This window comes from Notechis scutatus, chromosome 2 (assembly GCF_049901735.1).
Source record: "Notechis scutatus isolate UNSWTSFEM ecotype Mainland chromosome 2, rNotScu1.2, whole genome shotgun sequence".
NCBI lineage: Eukaryota > Metazoa > Chordata > Lepidosauria > Squamata > Elapidae > Notechis > Notechis scutatus.
In genome coordinates, this window is record NC_142010.1 from 4194887 (window position 1) to 4209863 (window position 14977).

A 14977-nucleotide genomic window follows, 5' to 3' on the forward strand; every position below is an offset into this window, starting at 1 on the left:
CTTCACGAATATGGACTAGCTGCTGGTCACTCAGTGTTAGTCCAATTATACAAAGAGCTCGTTCGTTGTTCTGTTTAAAGTCAGCAAGCTTTTTGGCATCATCCCCATTTTCTGGATCCCAAGCATTTATATCCGGTGGGTCATGAACTACATTCCATCACCCTTCCCTACGCAGAAGTAGACTGCACTTCATAGACCAGGAAACATAGTTTGTTCCATCCAACCGGGTTATCAGTGATAGACTTGTTGAAGTGACTTGTGCCATCCCTACTAGGACAGTAAACCACAATTAAACAGTAAACAGCTGTCTGTATACAGTACTGTGTAGTCACACTAACTCTCAGTTATCTGAGCCTGGTATGGCTTGGGCCCATAACCAGTGTTGAGATAATTCCCCGTTAGGAGAATGAGCGCATACAGGGGGACGTATTTGAGAGTCTCTTCTTCTTCTTTTTCTTCAGCGTTTATCTCGCGCTCTGGCGATGTCCGCTAATGTCCTTGAGTACTGCTTCCACGCTTCTCTGTCTGCCACGTATGTCGGGTCTGCCTTCGCGATCTCTAGATCGGCCTTGATCGTGTCCATCCAACGTTGCTTAGGTCTACCGCGCGGTCTTGCTCCTCCGGTAATCACCTTCATCGCGGATTTGATGATGGATTCTTCCTTGGCGCGACTCACATGGCCAAACCATCGTAGCCGGGACTGCCTCATGACCGTGGGGATGGGCACGGCGTTGAACCGTCTACGCACTTCTTCGTTTCTGATGCGATTGAGTAGGGTGAGGCCTACCGACCATCGGAGCATTCGCATCTCCATTGTCTGGAGTCTGCTTTCGACTTCTTTGGTCGTCGGCCAGCACTCTGCGCCATATATGGCCACGGGGCGCACCACAGAGTTATAGATTTTCGCCTTCAGGCGCATCGGCATCTTCTTGTCACAGAGGACGCCCGTGACAGACTTCCATTTGCCCCACGCTGCGTTGATCCTGGCTGCCACCTCAGTTTGTAGTAGGCCTTCTTCCCCAAGAGTAGTTCCCAGGTACTTGAAGGTGGAGGCACGCGGTAGCTCCTGCCCGTTCACGTGGATGGAGCCTGTCGTTTCGTTGTCAGTGGTCAGGTATTCGGACTTCTTTAGGTTCAACCGGAGCCCGAACTGCTCGAGGCGGTCGTGCCACTGTTGGACTAGGTGCTCGAGTTCAGCCTTGCGCAGGTTGGCCAGGAACACATCATCGGCGTAGAGCAGCGTCCATGGGGCGGGCGTGTACAGGTCGTGTGTAATTGTGTCCATCACCAGAATGAACAGCAGTGGTGAGAGAGCAGAGCCCTGGTGTACGCCGACGGTGATATTGAACTCCTCTGATATCCCAGCTGCCGCTTTTACACGGCTTTTGTGACCTCTGTATAGGAGTTGGACCCATTGTACGAGCAGCTCGGGCACGCCGTGATCTCGCAATGCGTACCAGATGAGATCGTGCGGGACTCGGTCGAAGGCCTTTTCCAAGTCCAAGAAGGCGGTGTGGAGCGGGATTTTCTTCTCTCTGTGAGCCTCCATCAGCATCCGCACGCCGAAGATGGCATCGGTGGTGCCGCAGTTCTTGATGAATCCGGCCTGGTTGACGCTGATGTCGACGATGTCCCGAATGCGCTTATCGAGGGCCGCGTCGAAGATCTTCATAGTGTGTGACAGTAACCTGACCGGTCTGTAGTTGGAGCAGTCCGCTGGGCTGCCCTTTCCCTTCCAGATTGGAACAGTGGTGCTGCGGTACCAGTCGTGTGGCACTATTCCCGTGGAGACAATGTTGTTGAACAGCTCGCACAGCCACAATGCCGAGCCCGGTAGTGCCTTTTTCCAGAAGTCGGCAGGGATGTTGTCTGGTCCTGTTGCCTTACCGTTTTCATGGCCTTGATGGCGTCGGTGACCTCGCTGGCGTGAATGCCTGAGACTGGGCCTTCGACGGGGTCACCACGCGGGGTTCGTGGGTGTGGGAACTCCTCGGTGGAGATCTTCTCGAAGTATTGCCGCCACCTCTCAGCAGCGTCTCTGGGGTTGACGATCAAATTTCCCCTTTCGTCGTTGATCCCATGGAACTGGTCAATATCCAGGGTCTTCCTGTGTTTGCTTTTGGCTAGGCGGTAGATCTCATTCTCGCCTTCTCGCGTGTTCAGCTTCTCGTAGATGTCGTCGTAGTGGGAGCTTTTGGCTGTCGCTACTGCTTTCTTGGCTGCCTTTTTGGCCGCCTTGTACTCGCAGAGCTTCTCGCTGGTCTTGTCCTGAAGAAAGATTTGAGAGTAGTGTTTGAATAATACACACACACAGCACACAGATAGACTGTACAGTAAATGTAGGTTTTTACTTCCAGAAAGGTTTAAGCAAAGTTCAAAACAAGCAATCCAAAGTCATTCACAGGTAAGATGTCGTTTTTCAGTCCAGGGATAATCCAATAACAAAGTCCAGTGTCAAAAACACTTCAGTATTAGACTTACATCAAATCCATTAATATCAGTCAATTAGGAAGAAACGGCAAAACTCTCCAACAGAAGGAAACAGAGACTCACTGAGACTTCTTCTGAGATTAAGACTTAAAGAGACTAAAACAACCCAGGTTTCTGGCTCCATCTTATGGTCGTTTGAGAAACCACACCCAATTGCAGTTTTTGCAATCTTTTAAAGACATACTACTAAAATGTCTATCCTGGTTTATATATTTCCAACCCAAATAGCAATGGATAGGCCTCACCCCTTTTTGAGGGGGGGGAAGGAGGAAATGTGGGTGGAGCTATGGAGAAGGAGAGGCCAAAAGTGAATTTTAGAGGCAGTCTGCCAGTAAGTTTGTCTTGGAAAATTAGGCCTGCAAAGTTGAAGGACTTGACACCCAGCCTTTGCCAACCCATAGCAGCTCTAAAGAAACCTAGTTTGCTTTGCCCACCGAAACTCAGTTCAGGTAAATTTACCTGAGCTTGTAAACATGGTTGCGAGAGAGGAAAAGACCTGTGGAGTTGAATGGGAGGTATGAGTTCAGGGGTTTTCTGCCAATAAGGGCCACTTTTCTATTGTTATGGGCGTCAGGTGTAAAGGATTAGGATTGCTTTTATTGTATTACTATTCTCATCCTTCTATTAACTATCTCTTCCCACTTATGACTATAACTGTGTTGCTTGTATCTTTACAATTTATATTGTTTTGTTTGTTTCCTAATATGATTTGATTGCTTATTATTAAACTATAACTATCACTAAGTGTTGTACCTTATGATTCTTGTTGAATGTATTTTATTTTTTCTTATGTGCACTGAGAGCATATGCACCAAAGACAATCACACTTGGCCAATAAAGAATTCTATTCTATTCTATTCTATTCCTATTCCTATTCCTATTCCTATTCCTATTCCTATTCTATTCTATTCTATTCTATTCTATTCTATTCTATTCTATTCTATTCACTCTGGTTGTAAATTTATGGATACTAGGGTTCTTATGACAATAAAACAATAAGTAATTTTAACTGTTGTAAGTTTTCATTTGTACTTTCGATGGTGCTTAAATTGTGCCCTTGTGGGTGGGAGGGAGCGCATTTTGAATTGCTTTTGTTTATTTGTACCGAAAAGCCATCTCTTTTTGCATGGATTTTAATAGTAGTAATAATCTAATCTAATGATGATAATGCCTTGAAAATGAAATAAGCTTTCTCACAGGCCCACTTAGAAATTACTGAATGGGTTGTAGAAGTAAAAAAAAAAAAAACCTACCTCGCTGAGTTGAGTTTGAATCCTGGTGATATCTATTTAAAATCTTTTTATTGATATCTACAGGTCCAAGAATGCTAGTCAAATATTTTTGTGAGCTAAATGGAAACAAAGAGGAGGAGATAAAAATAAACCACCAGGCTAAATTCAAACACAGTTTTGAATGGTGATCTCAACTGAACAGAATTTAATTCCTTTTATGTAGATTGTGATGAATTGATCTGCTCATTTAAGAAAAAATCATCTTCATTTCAGCCCAGCTTGGACACTTCGTTGGGAAAAGAATCATTCATTCAGAGTGTCAATGAGTGTAAAAAAGGATGCTACAGCCAGTTATAGAGAAATGGGTTCAGTTATTTCACTAGCTAGAATACAGGCTTTAAAAAATTAGGTGATGGAATTTGCTATACAGTATTTCCCTTTAATACACTAGATGATAAAATGTTAAACGTTCCCAGATTGAAGGTTTCCCTGCAACAGAAATATGGAATATTAAAAAGAGATTTAGATGTGAATGTTCTGTAAATTTGGTCTCTAAAGTATAACCCAAAGATGTTTACTAGTAGTAGTACAGTAACCACAGTCATATTAGTGGTGCTTTCTGTTAGGGATAACATTGTTTTACCCTAACTGTTTTGGGTAAAGATAATAAAATGATGAATCATGGTTTGTCACATAAAGTGTACGTGACTTTAAGCTAAAGGAATGTAATTAAGGGTGCAGCTGTAAAAGTACTATATAAGCAGCAAGGCACTCTCTGGCTCTTACTGGCTGGCTTATTGAGTACTGCGTTTTTGCTTGATCGGGGAGGAGAAGAAGTGTTGGATTACTTTGAAGATATTTCTCAACGGAGAGAAGATAAGTTTTGGACAGATTTATTATATGTGTACTGACACTGGCTATTCGACACGGACTTTGCAATTAGAGTATCCTCGACAAGACTTGACTGAATTTGGTATTTGACTAATGGACTGTTTATAATGACTATGCTATAATTCTTAAATGGAATAAATTATAATTTTTGATAGCACAAGCGTATCTGTATTTTTACTGCGTGTTAACTAGAAAACTTATCTCACACATTTACCTGTCTTCCTATCTGACTTCGCTGCACATTCTGTTTAGTTTGTTTTCCTTAACACCCGTTGGGGAATCCAGGCTTAACACTTTCCTTCATTCCTAAGCCCCCCACCCCACAAAATGAAATATTTTGGGGAACTAATAGAGGGAGAATATTATGTTTTCCCAAAGGAGAAATGGAGAAACATGTCCTTGGAGGCAGAAAGCAGCCCCCAGTCTTTCTTAATAGACCTCAGCAGTTGCTGGCACTTAAGATAACGAACTTAGTTAACAAGGAAGCCAACTATCTAGATGGCTCCATTCATAAGCAAAGCAAATACTGCCAGCAGAAGTCCATTCAACACATGATATTTTGAAACCCCTTACAGCAATTTCGACAGCTAACAATATCAGAGTGATAGGATTAGAGCAAGCAGCCCATCACCCAAAAATCTTAACATAAAAACGCCATCAGCCACAATAAGAATCACCCAACACCCTTTCAGAATACAAATCCCATATTGCACAAATCCCAAACTTCAAAGTTACAGATACTATAAAGATCCACCCACTAATTCAGTCATTTGATCAGCTGTCCCAGAACCTCATGCTGTTTGTGGTTCTGCATCAATAGATGGACCCTCTTTCCAATCAGCCTCCATGTTATTTCCAGCATCTTTTTTACCAGCTTGGAATAGATCCAGAAGGATTTTTCTTCCTTCCTTCCTTCCTTCCTTCCTTCCTTCCTTCCTTCCTTCCTTCCTTCCTTCCTTCCTTCCTTCCTTCCTTCCTTCCTTCCTTCCTTCCTTCCACAGAAAAACCTTCACCTGGTGCCAAAATAATGCCACTGTGGGTGCCAATTGAGGGACTCTGGGGAGGGCATTGTATAAAAGAGGGGCCACCACCCAAAAGGCAAAATAAAGGGGGGGGGCTTGGGGCTGTCTATGTCCCCTCAGAGACCCTGTTCTGATTAAAGAAGCCCCTCAAAAAGCCCTTGAAGAAAGGGCAAAGGTGTATGAGATGTTCTCCACCCACCAGATTTCCCTCCTCCCCTCATGTCCTAAGTTGGCCTGAGACTCCGAATGACTCTTTCTATCCGTCTTTTGCCTTCAGGCACCTCGAACTGGAAGATTTATATTCACCAAATGATCTTATTGCACATTTCGTATATTCCATATTCTACATCTACAAGATAGCCTTCTGCGTCTCCCTTGTACGGACTGACCCAGGCTGCCTCTTCTCGGTGACTTTTGGCCAGTTTTAAGAGATTTTCCTGATCCATTTCCCGATTGGCTGGCTGGGAAGGGGGCAGTCCAGGCAGTTCTTCCTCTGCCGGATATTCGTATTAAAAGTGACCGAAAAGGATTTAATTTCTCCCCCTTGTTCCCCTTTATCTCTGAGACATCCCATCCGTTGCACCATTAGATTTGGGCTTTTATCAAGGGCTTCTTACTGTCTCTCTCATTCCAAGTTTGCTCTCTCTGGTCCATTAACATCTTTCCTTCTTCCTAGTTATTTAAAAGCATTTCCCCCTTTAATAAGCTGGTTGGATCCAGAATAATTGATCAGGAATCCGTCCCATGGATGTTTCTTTCTCCCCCGGATTTTTCAAACTTTTCCTTTAACGGGGAGGGGAGGGGAACGGTGGCCCTTTTATAATTTGCAGAGTTCAACTTCCAATATTTCTGAAACACCTGGCTCACGAAATCTGGGAGTTGAAGACAATCAGTCAATCAATCAGTCAATCAATCAGACTAGAGCTGGAAGGGGCCCTGGAGGTCTTCTAGTCTAGCCCCCTGCTCAAACAGGAGACCCCACTTGAAATCCACAAGTCATATAAAGGGGCCACACTTCCCCACCTCTCCTTTTGCAGAATGTTTGGATCAATAATTGACGGGGTGGGGCATCTCTCCATGTTTTAAAGTTTTTTTTCTCTTTAACAGGATGCTGGGATCAATTGTAATAGATCGGGATTCCTCTGGAGGATTTGCTTCTCTCCAGTTTTTAAAACAATTTTCCCTTTAACGAGCTGGTTGGGCCAATAATAATGGATCGGAGTCCGTCCCGGGAATTTTTCCTCCTCTCCAATTTGTTCTTTTTAAAATACTGCACTTCTTCTTTAAGAAGCCAGCGAAGACGACAGCAAGAGCAACAACCATTCACTTCGGTTTCCCGCCTGGGCGGAGTCCAAAGGGCGTCACCTGATTTGGAGGAAAAGAAGCGAAACTAAACTTTCTCTTCCCTTTTGGAGGCGGCGATGGCGGCCGGAGCGTCTTTGCAGGGTTTCCTGGAAGAAGCCACCTGCTCCATTTGCCTGGACTATTTCCAGGACCCCGTGCTCATCCCGGAGTGCGGCCACAACTTCTGCCGGGGCTGCCTGACCCGCAGTTGGGGACGTCGGAATCGGAGGCTTCCTGTCCCGGTGCAGACAGACCTTCGCGCCCCGCAGCCTCCTCCCCAACCGGCAGCTGGCGCGGGTGGCTGAAGGGCCAGGGGATGCAGCCGCCATCCGGGCGAAGAAGGGGAGCTTCTGCCCGAAGCACCAGGAGCCCCTCAAGCTCTTTTGTAAGGACCACGAGACCCTCATCTGCGTGGTCTGCGACCGATCAAAGAGCACGAGGGCCACTCGGTGATCCCTGCGGAGGAGGCTTTCGGGAATACCAGGTAGGAATCAGCCAGGAGGAATCGTTGCGGGAGGCATCCAGATCCTTGGCTTTCCTGGCAACCCTTAGATCACTTTACTTGCTTCCTCTGTTGATGGCAAAATGGGTTTAGCCTTGAGCAGATCCCAATCAGAACCAGACAGGAGGTTCAAGGAACTTTAATTGAACTTCTTCGGCAAAAGGATCCCAGCAGCTAAAAAAAGCCGAGACCCCTAACCATCTACAAATACAAATTTTACACATTTAAGATGAAGGAAGTTAACAAGGAAAAAGTCACTCATTGGTTCCCTGACATGAGTTTCTTTTCTCCTCCTCCTTGATAAATTGCATATTATCAAAAAGGGTGTGTGTTTTATTATAGTAAGTTTTTTATTACAGGTGACTCAGGCAGCTCCATTTAATGTCATTGCAGGTAGGCCTTGGACTTAGAACCATTGGTTTAGTGATGATTCCAAGTTACAACGGCAATGGAAAAAGTGTCATAAGATTTTCACCCTTGTGATCATTGCAAGCATCCTGTGGTCACATGATCAAAATTCGGAAGCTTGGCAACTGTTTCACACTTATGACCATTGTAGCCTCTCTGTGGTCACTCATCAAAATTGGGGTGATTGGCAAATGGCAAAGTATTAATGATGGTTGCAGTGTCCCTGTCTTGTAGCAAAGGAAATTACCTGTAGGGAGAAATGGCTCCTTTGCGGCTCCCTTTCCACATTTGCTCTTGAGCCAAATTGTCATGGAGTCCCCCAAAATCTTGAGTGCAGACCCTGAAAAACACTCCTGCTGGATCAGCCCAAACTTTCATTTCTCAGTCATGCTTCTGGGATGACTGCAAACAGGAAGACTCAGGCAGCTCCATTTAATGTCATTGCAGGTAGTCCTTGGACTTAGAACCATTAAGTTTAGTGATGATTTGAAAGTTACAACAGCAATGGAAAAAGTGTCCTTAAGATTTTCACCTTGTGATCATTGTGGAACTCAAAGTTGTATTTTCTCTTCAGATCAAGGTGGAGGATTGTCTGAAGGCTCAGAAGGAGCAGAAAGAAAAATAGATACTTACAAAGAGACACAGAGCAAAGAGTGCAGGAGATGCTTGTAAGTATTGATCCAATGCTGAGGAGCTTCTGAGCTCATAGGAAGGAGAACCCCATCCGCCATCTTGGATAATAGGCAGCCTGTTTGCAAAGTACAAGTTCTGACTTAAAGGAAATTCAAGCTAAAGACAGTATTAGGACACAGAACTTGTTCTTAACCTGGGGACTGAGATGTCACCATTGCCTGAATGAGTCACAGTTGGGTTAAATGCAGCTATCCCATGAGCCGTCTTTTCTACAACGGGTTTGGTTGGCATAGTAAATGCAAACTGTATTTCATCTTATTGAAAAAATTGTGAACTCAAACATTTTTCTGTCTCCTTTTTGGAATCTCTGATTGCCAAGAAAATTTTCATGAGAGATCATTTAAATCAAAACCTTTTTCTTTTTAGAAACCTTCCCCTCTGCCCTTTTTATATCAAAAGGGTTATTTTCTCCTTAGGAAGAGTCTCCCCTCTCAGTTCTGGAAGGAATCCTTTTAATTGTTATAGCAGTTAAAATAAAAATAATTAAGTAAAATAGTTAAAATAAAAAGTATGCCTTTCTTGTTCCAGGATCACATTGAAAAAGTAAAAAAATATATAGTGGCTGAATTCAGAGAACTACAACTCTGGTTGGAAGGACAGAAGAAGCTTCTGCTGGCTAGAATGGAAGAGACGGAGGAGGATATTATGGCAAGAAAGGAGAAGGTTTGGCCAAGCACATGGAGGAAGTGCGCTCTCTTGACCATCTCATCCAGGAGATAGAGGAAGCTTCAGCAGCCAGCCAGCCAACTCTTACAGGTCAGGACAGGAAGTGGAGATCATAGAATTCTTGGGCTGGAAGGGACCTTGGAGGTCGGCTAGTCCAATCCTCTGCCCAAAGGCAGGAGTCCTTATTCCATCCTGAAAAAATGGTTGTCCAAACTGTTATTGAAAGCCTCCAGTGATGTATAACCCAGAACTCAGGGAGGCTTGCTTCTTGATTATTCCCTCCGGTGCTATGGAGAGTAAATCCATGCCCATTTTCCCTAGGAGAGCCCTTCAAGTATTGGAAGATGGCTGTCGTGTCTCCCCTAACCCTTCCCTTGGTTAGGCTAAGCATACCAAATTCATTGAGCAGGTTTGGCCTCCAGAGCCCTTATACGTCTTCATTGCTCCGCTCTGCATACTTTAGCTCCTCCACAGAATACTCTTTTTGACTCTTTCCTTTTTTTTCCATAAATTTAATCAAAAATATAATAGTGAAAAGTACAAATGAAGATAAAGAAATAGAGTGAAATGGAGAAGGATAAGAATGGGATAGAAGTATAGGATAAAGGGATAGAAAACATCTCTTTTTCTGCACAGTAAAATGCAAAAATAAAATTACAGCCTCAACTTTTTATTTTTGCATATCTAGTCATTATTAGCCATGTCTATAAAAACAAATTAGCCTAAGAAGCAAAATCAAGCATCGAGTTCATTTTTTCCTATCTCGAGCACAAAGTTTAGAAGCAGCTTCCAAGTACAAATAATGGGTCATATCTAATTAAAGCAGTCTTTTTTTTTTCATATTTTCTAGCACCATCACTTTTTCCATTCTTTCTTCTCTTGTGGAGATTGAGATATCTTTCCTTGTCTGCATTCTAGCTGCACTTGACAAGGTTCAAAATCTTTTAACTCCTCATTTAGTAATCTTTTGGACTCTTTCTATGAAGAAAGGAACAGTCACTAAATGAACTACAGTATTTCATCAAGGACTAAATGGCTTAAATTAAGGATACATCATGTAATACAGAAAAAGCAGGCCATGCGAAATGTATGTATGTATGTATGTATGGATGGATGGATGTATGGTATTCAGCTTTGTTCAGGTATTTTCCCACGTCATTATAGTTGTGCAAAATCACCGGCTTAATCACAAAAACACACTGAGACATAATGGAGACCTAGAAGATGAACAGACCTATGGAACAGCTGTCCTGCCCTACATAAGAGGTACTACAGACAAAATCAGTAAGATACTACACAGGCATCACATCAAGACTGCCTTCAAAAACAGACAGAAAAATAGCAGCCATCCTTAGAAACCCCAAAGATAAAATTGACCTGGAAAACCAAGGCATATCGAAGTCCCCTGTGCATCATGCCCGGCCACATACATTGGACAGACCAATAGAAGAATAAGCACCCGCCTGGATGAACACAAAAATGCAGTAAAAGCTGGAACACACTTCCTCACTAGTCCAACACATGAAAGGCACAGGTCATAGCATCAACCTCAATGGCACCCAAACCCTAGCCACAGAATCATCAGAGAAGCCATGAGATTGAAAAAGACCAGAAAGCATGAATACAAGAGATGATTCCACCAGACTGTCAATCATTTGGAAGCCTGCACTCACAAACAAAAAACCTCCACACCACTAGCCAGGCAAACACCTGGGCACAAACAGATCCCCCTGATACCTCCAGCTCAAGCACACCCAACCAGGCACCCAGATGAAACCTAGCTTCCTAACAAATGATAGCCGATCCCATTTACTCGGAGCAAGCTGCACTAAAAGCCTCCAATACAGGAACACAATGTTGCCAGCCAATCAAGACACAAAAAGCCACAAAACAGACAGAAGATATTAGAAACACCAATCAAGCAGAACACAGCAAACTCCAAGACCAATAAACACAGACCAAGACTCCCAACCAATCAGGATGAAGAAAAAATCCATTCTGGCACAGCAATAGGCTAGCTCCAAATTTAAAACTGAAAACACTGTAAAAGTCTGACTCACAGACGAGACACAATACAGCAAAGCCTGATGATGGCAGATGAGATTCTGCCGAAACGTTGCTACAACTTTAAAAGCACAACTATACTGACATGGAAAATACCTGAACAAAGCTGAATGCCATGTGTGTGTGTATATATATATATATATATATATATATATATATATATATATATATATATATATATATATATATATATATATACACACACACACATATATATATATATATATATATATATATATATATATATATATATATATATATATATATATATATATATATATATATATATATATACCTTTCTTAGGCAAAAGTAAAAACAATACCTCTAAAAGGTTGAACAGCTGGAGAAAAAAGAGCAATGGGAGTTTTTTTCATTAACAAAATGGAAGTACTTTATATGTCTGTTAGTGTCTGCAGTTTTCAGCCTAGCAGAGCTCCTTTCAATGTTCGATCTCTTTGTTTTTAGGACATTGGAAGCATCTTGAAAGGTAAGTGAATCCACCCTTTTCTTTACAGTCTCAGAGATTTTGCAGATCCTCCAGCAGTTTTCCAATTTTAGAAAGTTCTGGTTGTATTTAGCAGTATTGTAATATAAAGAGAATGTATTGTACTTCAGGGCTTTTTAGACATTTCCTCAGATAACTTCAACACAATATAATTAGAAATGTTTGATATGATCCAGTATTATGGTTGGTTTCAAAGTCAGCCTGATTTTTAGACTGAATTTGGCATTTTTATCCACCTGCAGAGTCCTTCCCAAGAAGAGACAGATGTTTGATGGTTTTAAAGGTATCATTGTAGGATGTAAGCTGTTCAAAGTAATGCAACTATCATAAATACATGCTGGTTGGCAAGCACCCGAATTGGGATTACAGGGACACTGTGACAGATGTTAACTGTGAGTTCCATTTGCATTACCTTTAAGTTTAAGTTTATTGTCATTCATTGAACCTCGTACAATGAAATTAAATGCCATCTTCAGTGTACATCATACATAAGAAAACTATAAATAATAATAATAAAACAAATAGAAATAGAACAACTATGGCAAAAGGCAAGCCAGGGTAGTCCCAAAAGAACTGGAGCACCACTTGAACACCATTGGCATTGACAAATTTGCCATCAGTCAATTGCAGAAGGCAGCTTTACTTGGAACAGCTTCGATCCTGCGGCGATATCTGTAGCACCATCAGACATCAGATTTGCCCATCCCCAGGTCATTGATAAGTGTTAGTGTTTGGGGATAAACCCTAGCAGAGGTATGCAGCAGCAGTCAAGCCAGGCAGCTAGATGAGAGAGAGGAAGGTTTTGAGAGTATACACACACTGAACACAAACACTGTTTGTAGTTTAAATAGTTTTTAATCAGTTAGAGTTTAAGCATTGTCAATCAGTCCGTATGTCATTCACAATATATCCATTCAGTAAGACTCACTAACTCAGTCCAGATAATAGTCCTTACTATATCTTTATCAGCCGATGAGAATCTTCTCCTCCTCCGATGCCTTTCCAGAGGATAGCGCTGGATATTCAGTAAGCGATCAAACGGTAGAAGCGGTGCGCGGTAAAACAGTAGATGACAGTTGTATCCAGCAGTAAACAGCAAAGCGGTAAACAGTAAAACAGTAGACAGTAGGCAATAGGCAGCGGGCAATAAGCTTTCTCCTGCTTCCTCTTATTGCAGTTTCTAACCGCACTCCTTAATTGGCTAATTACATGCAGTGTGGTGCTTGAAGTTACAAACACTTAAACTATGATACCTTAGGTTTATATATTTATCACCCAAACCTTGTTGGGTATCAATGTATATACCTAACATTCTCACTTTTGGGTGATATAAATATATAATACCTTTACAATCTAACCCCATAGTTTTCACAACCTCCTGGTGCTTCCTGGCACCTTGGGCTTTCGTAAAATTATCAGCTACATTGTCCTCCGACATGCAGTACTCCAGCTGTATCATTTTACTTCTCACAATTGTCTAACGTTTAGGTACCTTAAATCTGTATGTTTGCTCCTAGTTTTGACTGCAATATTTGTGGCCATTTGAATTGCTGCCTGATTATCTTCATGTATAATTATAGGATAATTCACAGTTATGCCTATATCATTCATCATTTGCTTATACATAATCAATTCTGTACATAATAGCGATAAACAGGAGAATTCTGCCTCCATAGTTGACAAACTTATATGCTGTTGTCTTATTGACTTCCAACCTATTAATGTCTTACCGAGCATTATGGCTTTGTTCCTGAAGTCGACTTTCTTGTGTCTCTTTCTGATGCAAAACTAGCATCAGCATAAGCACTCAGAATGAGATCACCTTTTGGCTCTAGATACAATGAATAATTCATTGTCTTTTTAAGATATCTTAATATTCTTTTAGCTGCAATCCAGTGTCTTTCACTTGGTGCAGATTGAAGCGAGCTAACTGATTCACACTGTACGATATGTCTGGTCTAGACCAATTGCTAATATAAGACAAACTACCAATTAATGATTGATAAATTACCTTATCAAACCCGGGCTTTGTGCATCAGTGTTGCTAAACTCCTGACTCATTGGAGTCTTAGCCAGACTTACAAAGCTCCATTTTTATAATCTATTAGCAATTTGCATATCTTATCTTCCTGAGATATCTTAAAGCCTTTCTGTGTTTTCTGTATATTTAAACCGTGAGATATTTTTATCTCCCCTAATTGCTTAATCTTTATTTTCTTTCCTAATGATGCTATTATTTTATTGGCCTCATCATTAGTTTCAGTAATCAATGCAATATCATCAGTGAACAATAATAATAATGATATTTTGCCATTTGTCTCCCTCTTAAATAGACATGGATCGGCTAACCCAGCTCTGAATCCTATATTGTTTAGTTCCTTTACAATATACTGGTTCCATTCATAGGCTGATTGTTTAAGACCATAGAGGCTTTTTTTAAACAACCAACAATCATTATTATCTATTATTTCACCTTTAATTCCAACAGGTTTTTCATATATATAGTGTGTCTTAATGGCGGGCGTGCAAGTAAGCGGTTTCCACATCTAGGTGGTTAATTATATATTTTTTACTAGCTGCCCACACTAAAGCTGCCCTCAAGGTTGCTGCCTTAAGACTAGGTGCAAACACCTCATCATAGTCATTGGCATTCTGTCTAAAACCTTGGGCTACTAATGTACTGCCTTATGGATTATATTTCCATCTTTATCAGATTTTACCTTAAAAGATCCATTTGCAGCCAATGGACTTCATATCTACAGGTAATCTCGCATTCTCATATACTTTCATATTCTTTAATGAGTTCAGTTCCTTATTCATTGCTGCATACCAACTTTTCTTTATCCTTAGTAGGATACATTTTATTTCATCTACAGTACATGGAACTCTATTAATCTGGCACACTGTGTTAGCCTGGTACCTATCAGGCGGTCTAGATAATCGTGTAGTTCTTCTGGGAATTACAGGGCTTGCAGGAGGACTTTTTTTGAACTACTACCTGTTCATCTTCCTCATCCTGCTCAGCTGTTGGATCTATTTCTTCCTTTATGGGCTCTATTTCTTCCTGTATTTCTCTCTTTACTTTATTCTTAAGGTTACAGGGATAACTAATGGGATTTCTATAGGATTCAATAATTACTTCTTTATTGGTATCCTGTT

The 14977-nt window shown here is 41.7% G+C and overlaps 1 protein-coding gene and 1 long non-coding RNA gene across 2 annotated transcripts; both read left to right on the top strand.

Moving 5' to 3' along the window:
* The first annotated feature begins 6868 nt into the window (after positions 1-6868).
* On the top strand, positions 6869-7531 carry LOC113431895 (zinc finger protein RFP-like). Its single transcript, XM_026694151.2, is given in 6 exon segments — positions 6869-7192; positions 7195-7218; positions 7221-7403; positions 7406-7450; positions 7453-7488; positions 7491-7531. Coding segments are annotated over 6 exon segments (465 nt in total). The 5' UTR covers positions 6869-7056.
* Positions 7532-8522: 991 nt separating this feature from the next.
* Positions 8523-10605, top strand: LOC148131630 (uncharacterized). The gene is made up of 3 exons (XR_015747120.1): positions 8523-8557; positions 9111-9338; positions 10413-10605. It is a non-coding gene; the product is annotated as an uncharacterized LOC148131630 (long non-coding RNA).
* Positions 10606-14977: the final 4372 nt, after the last annotated feature.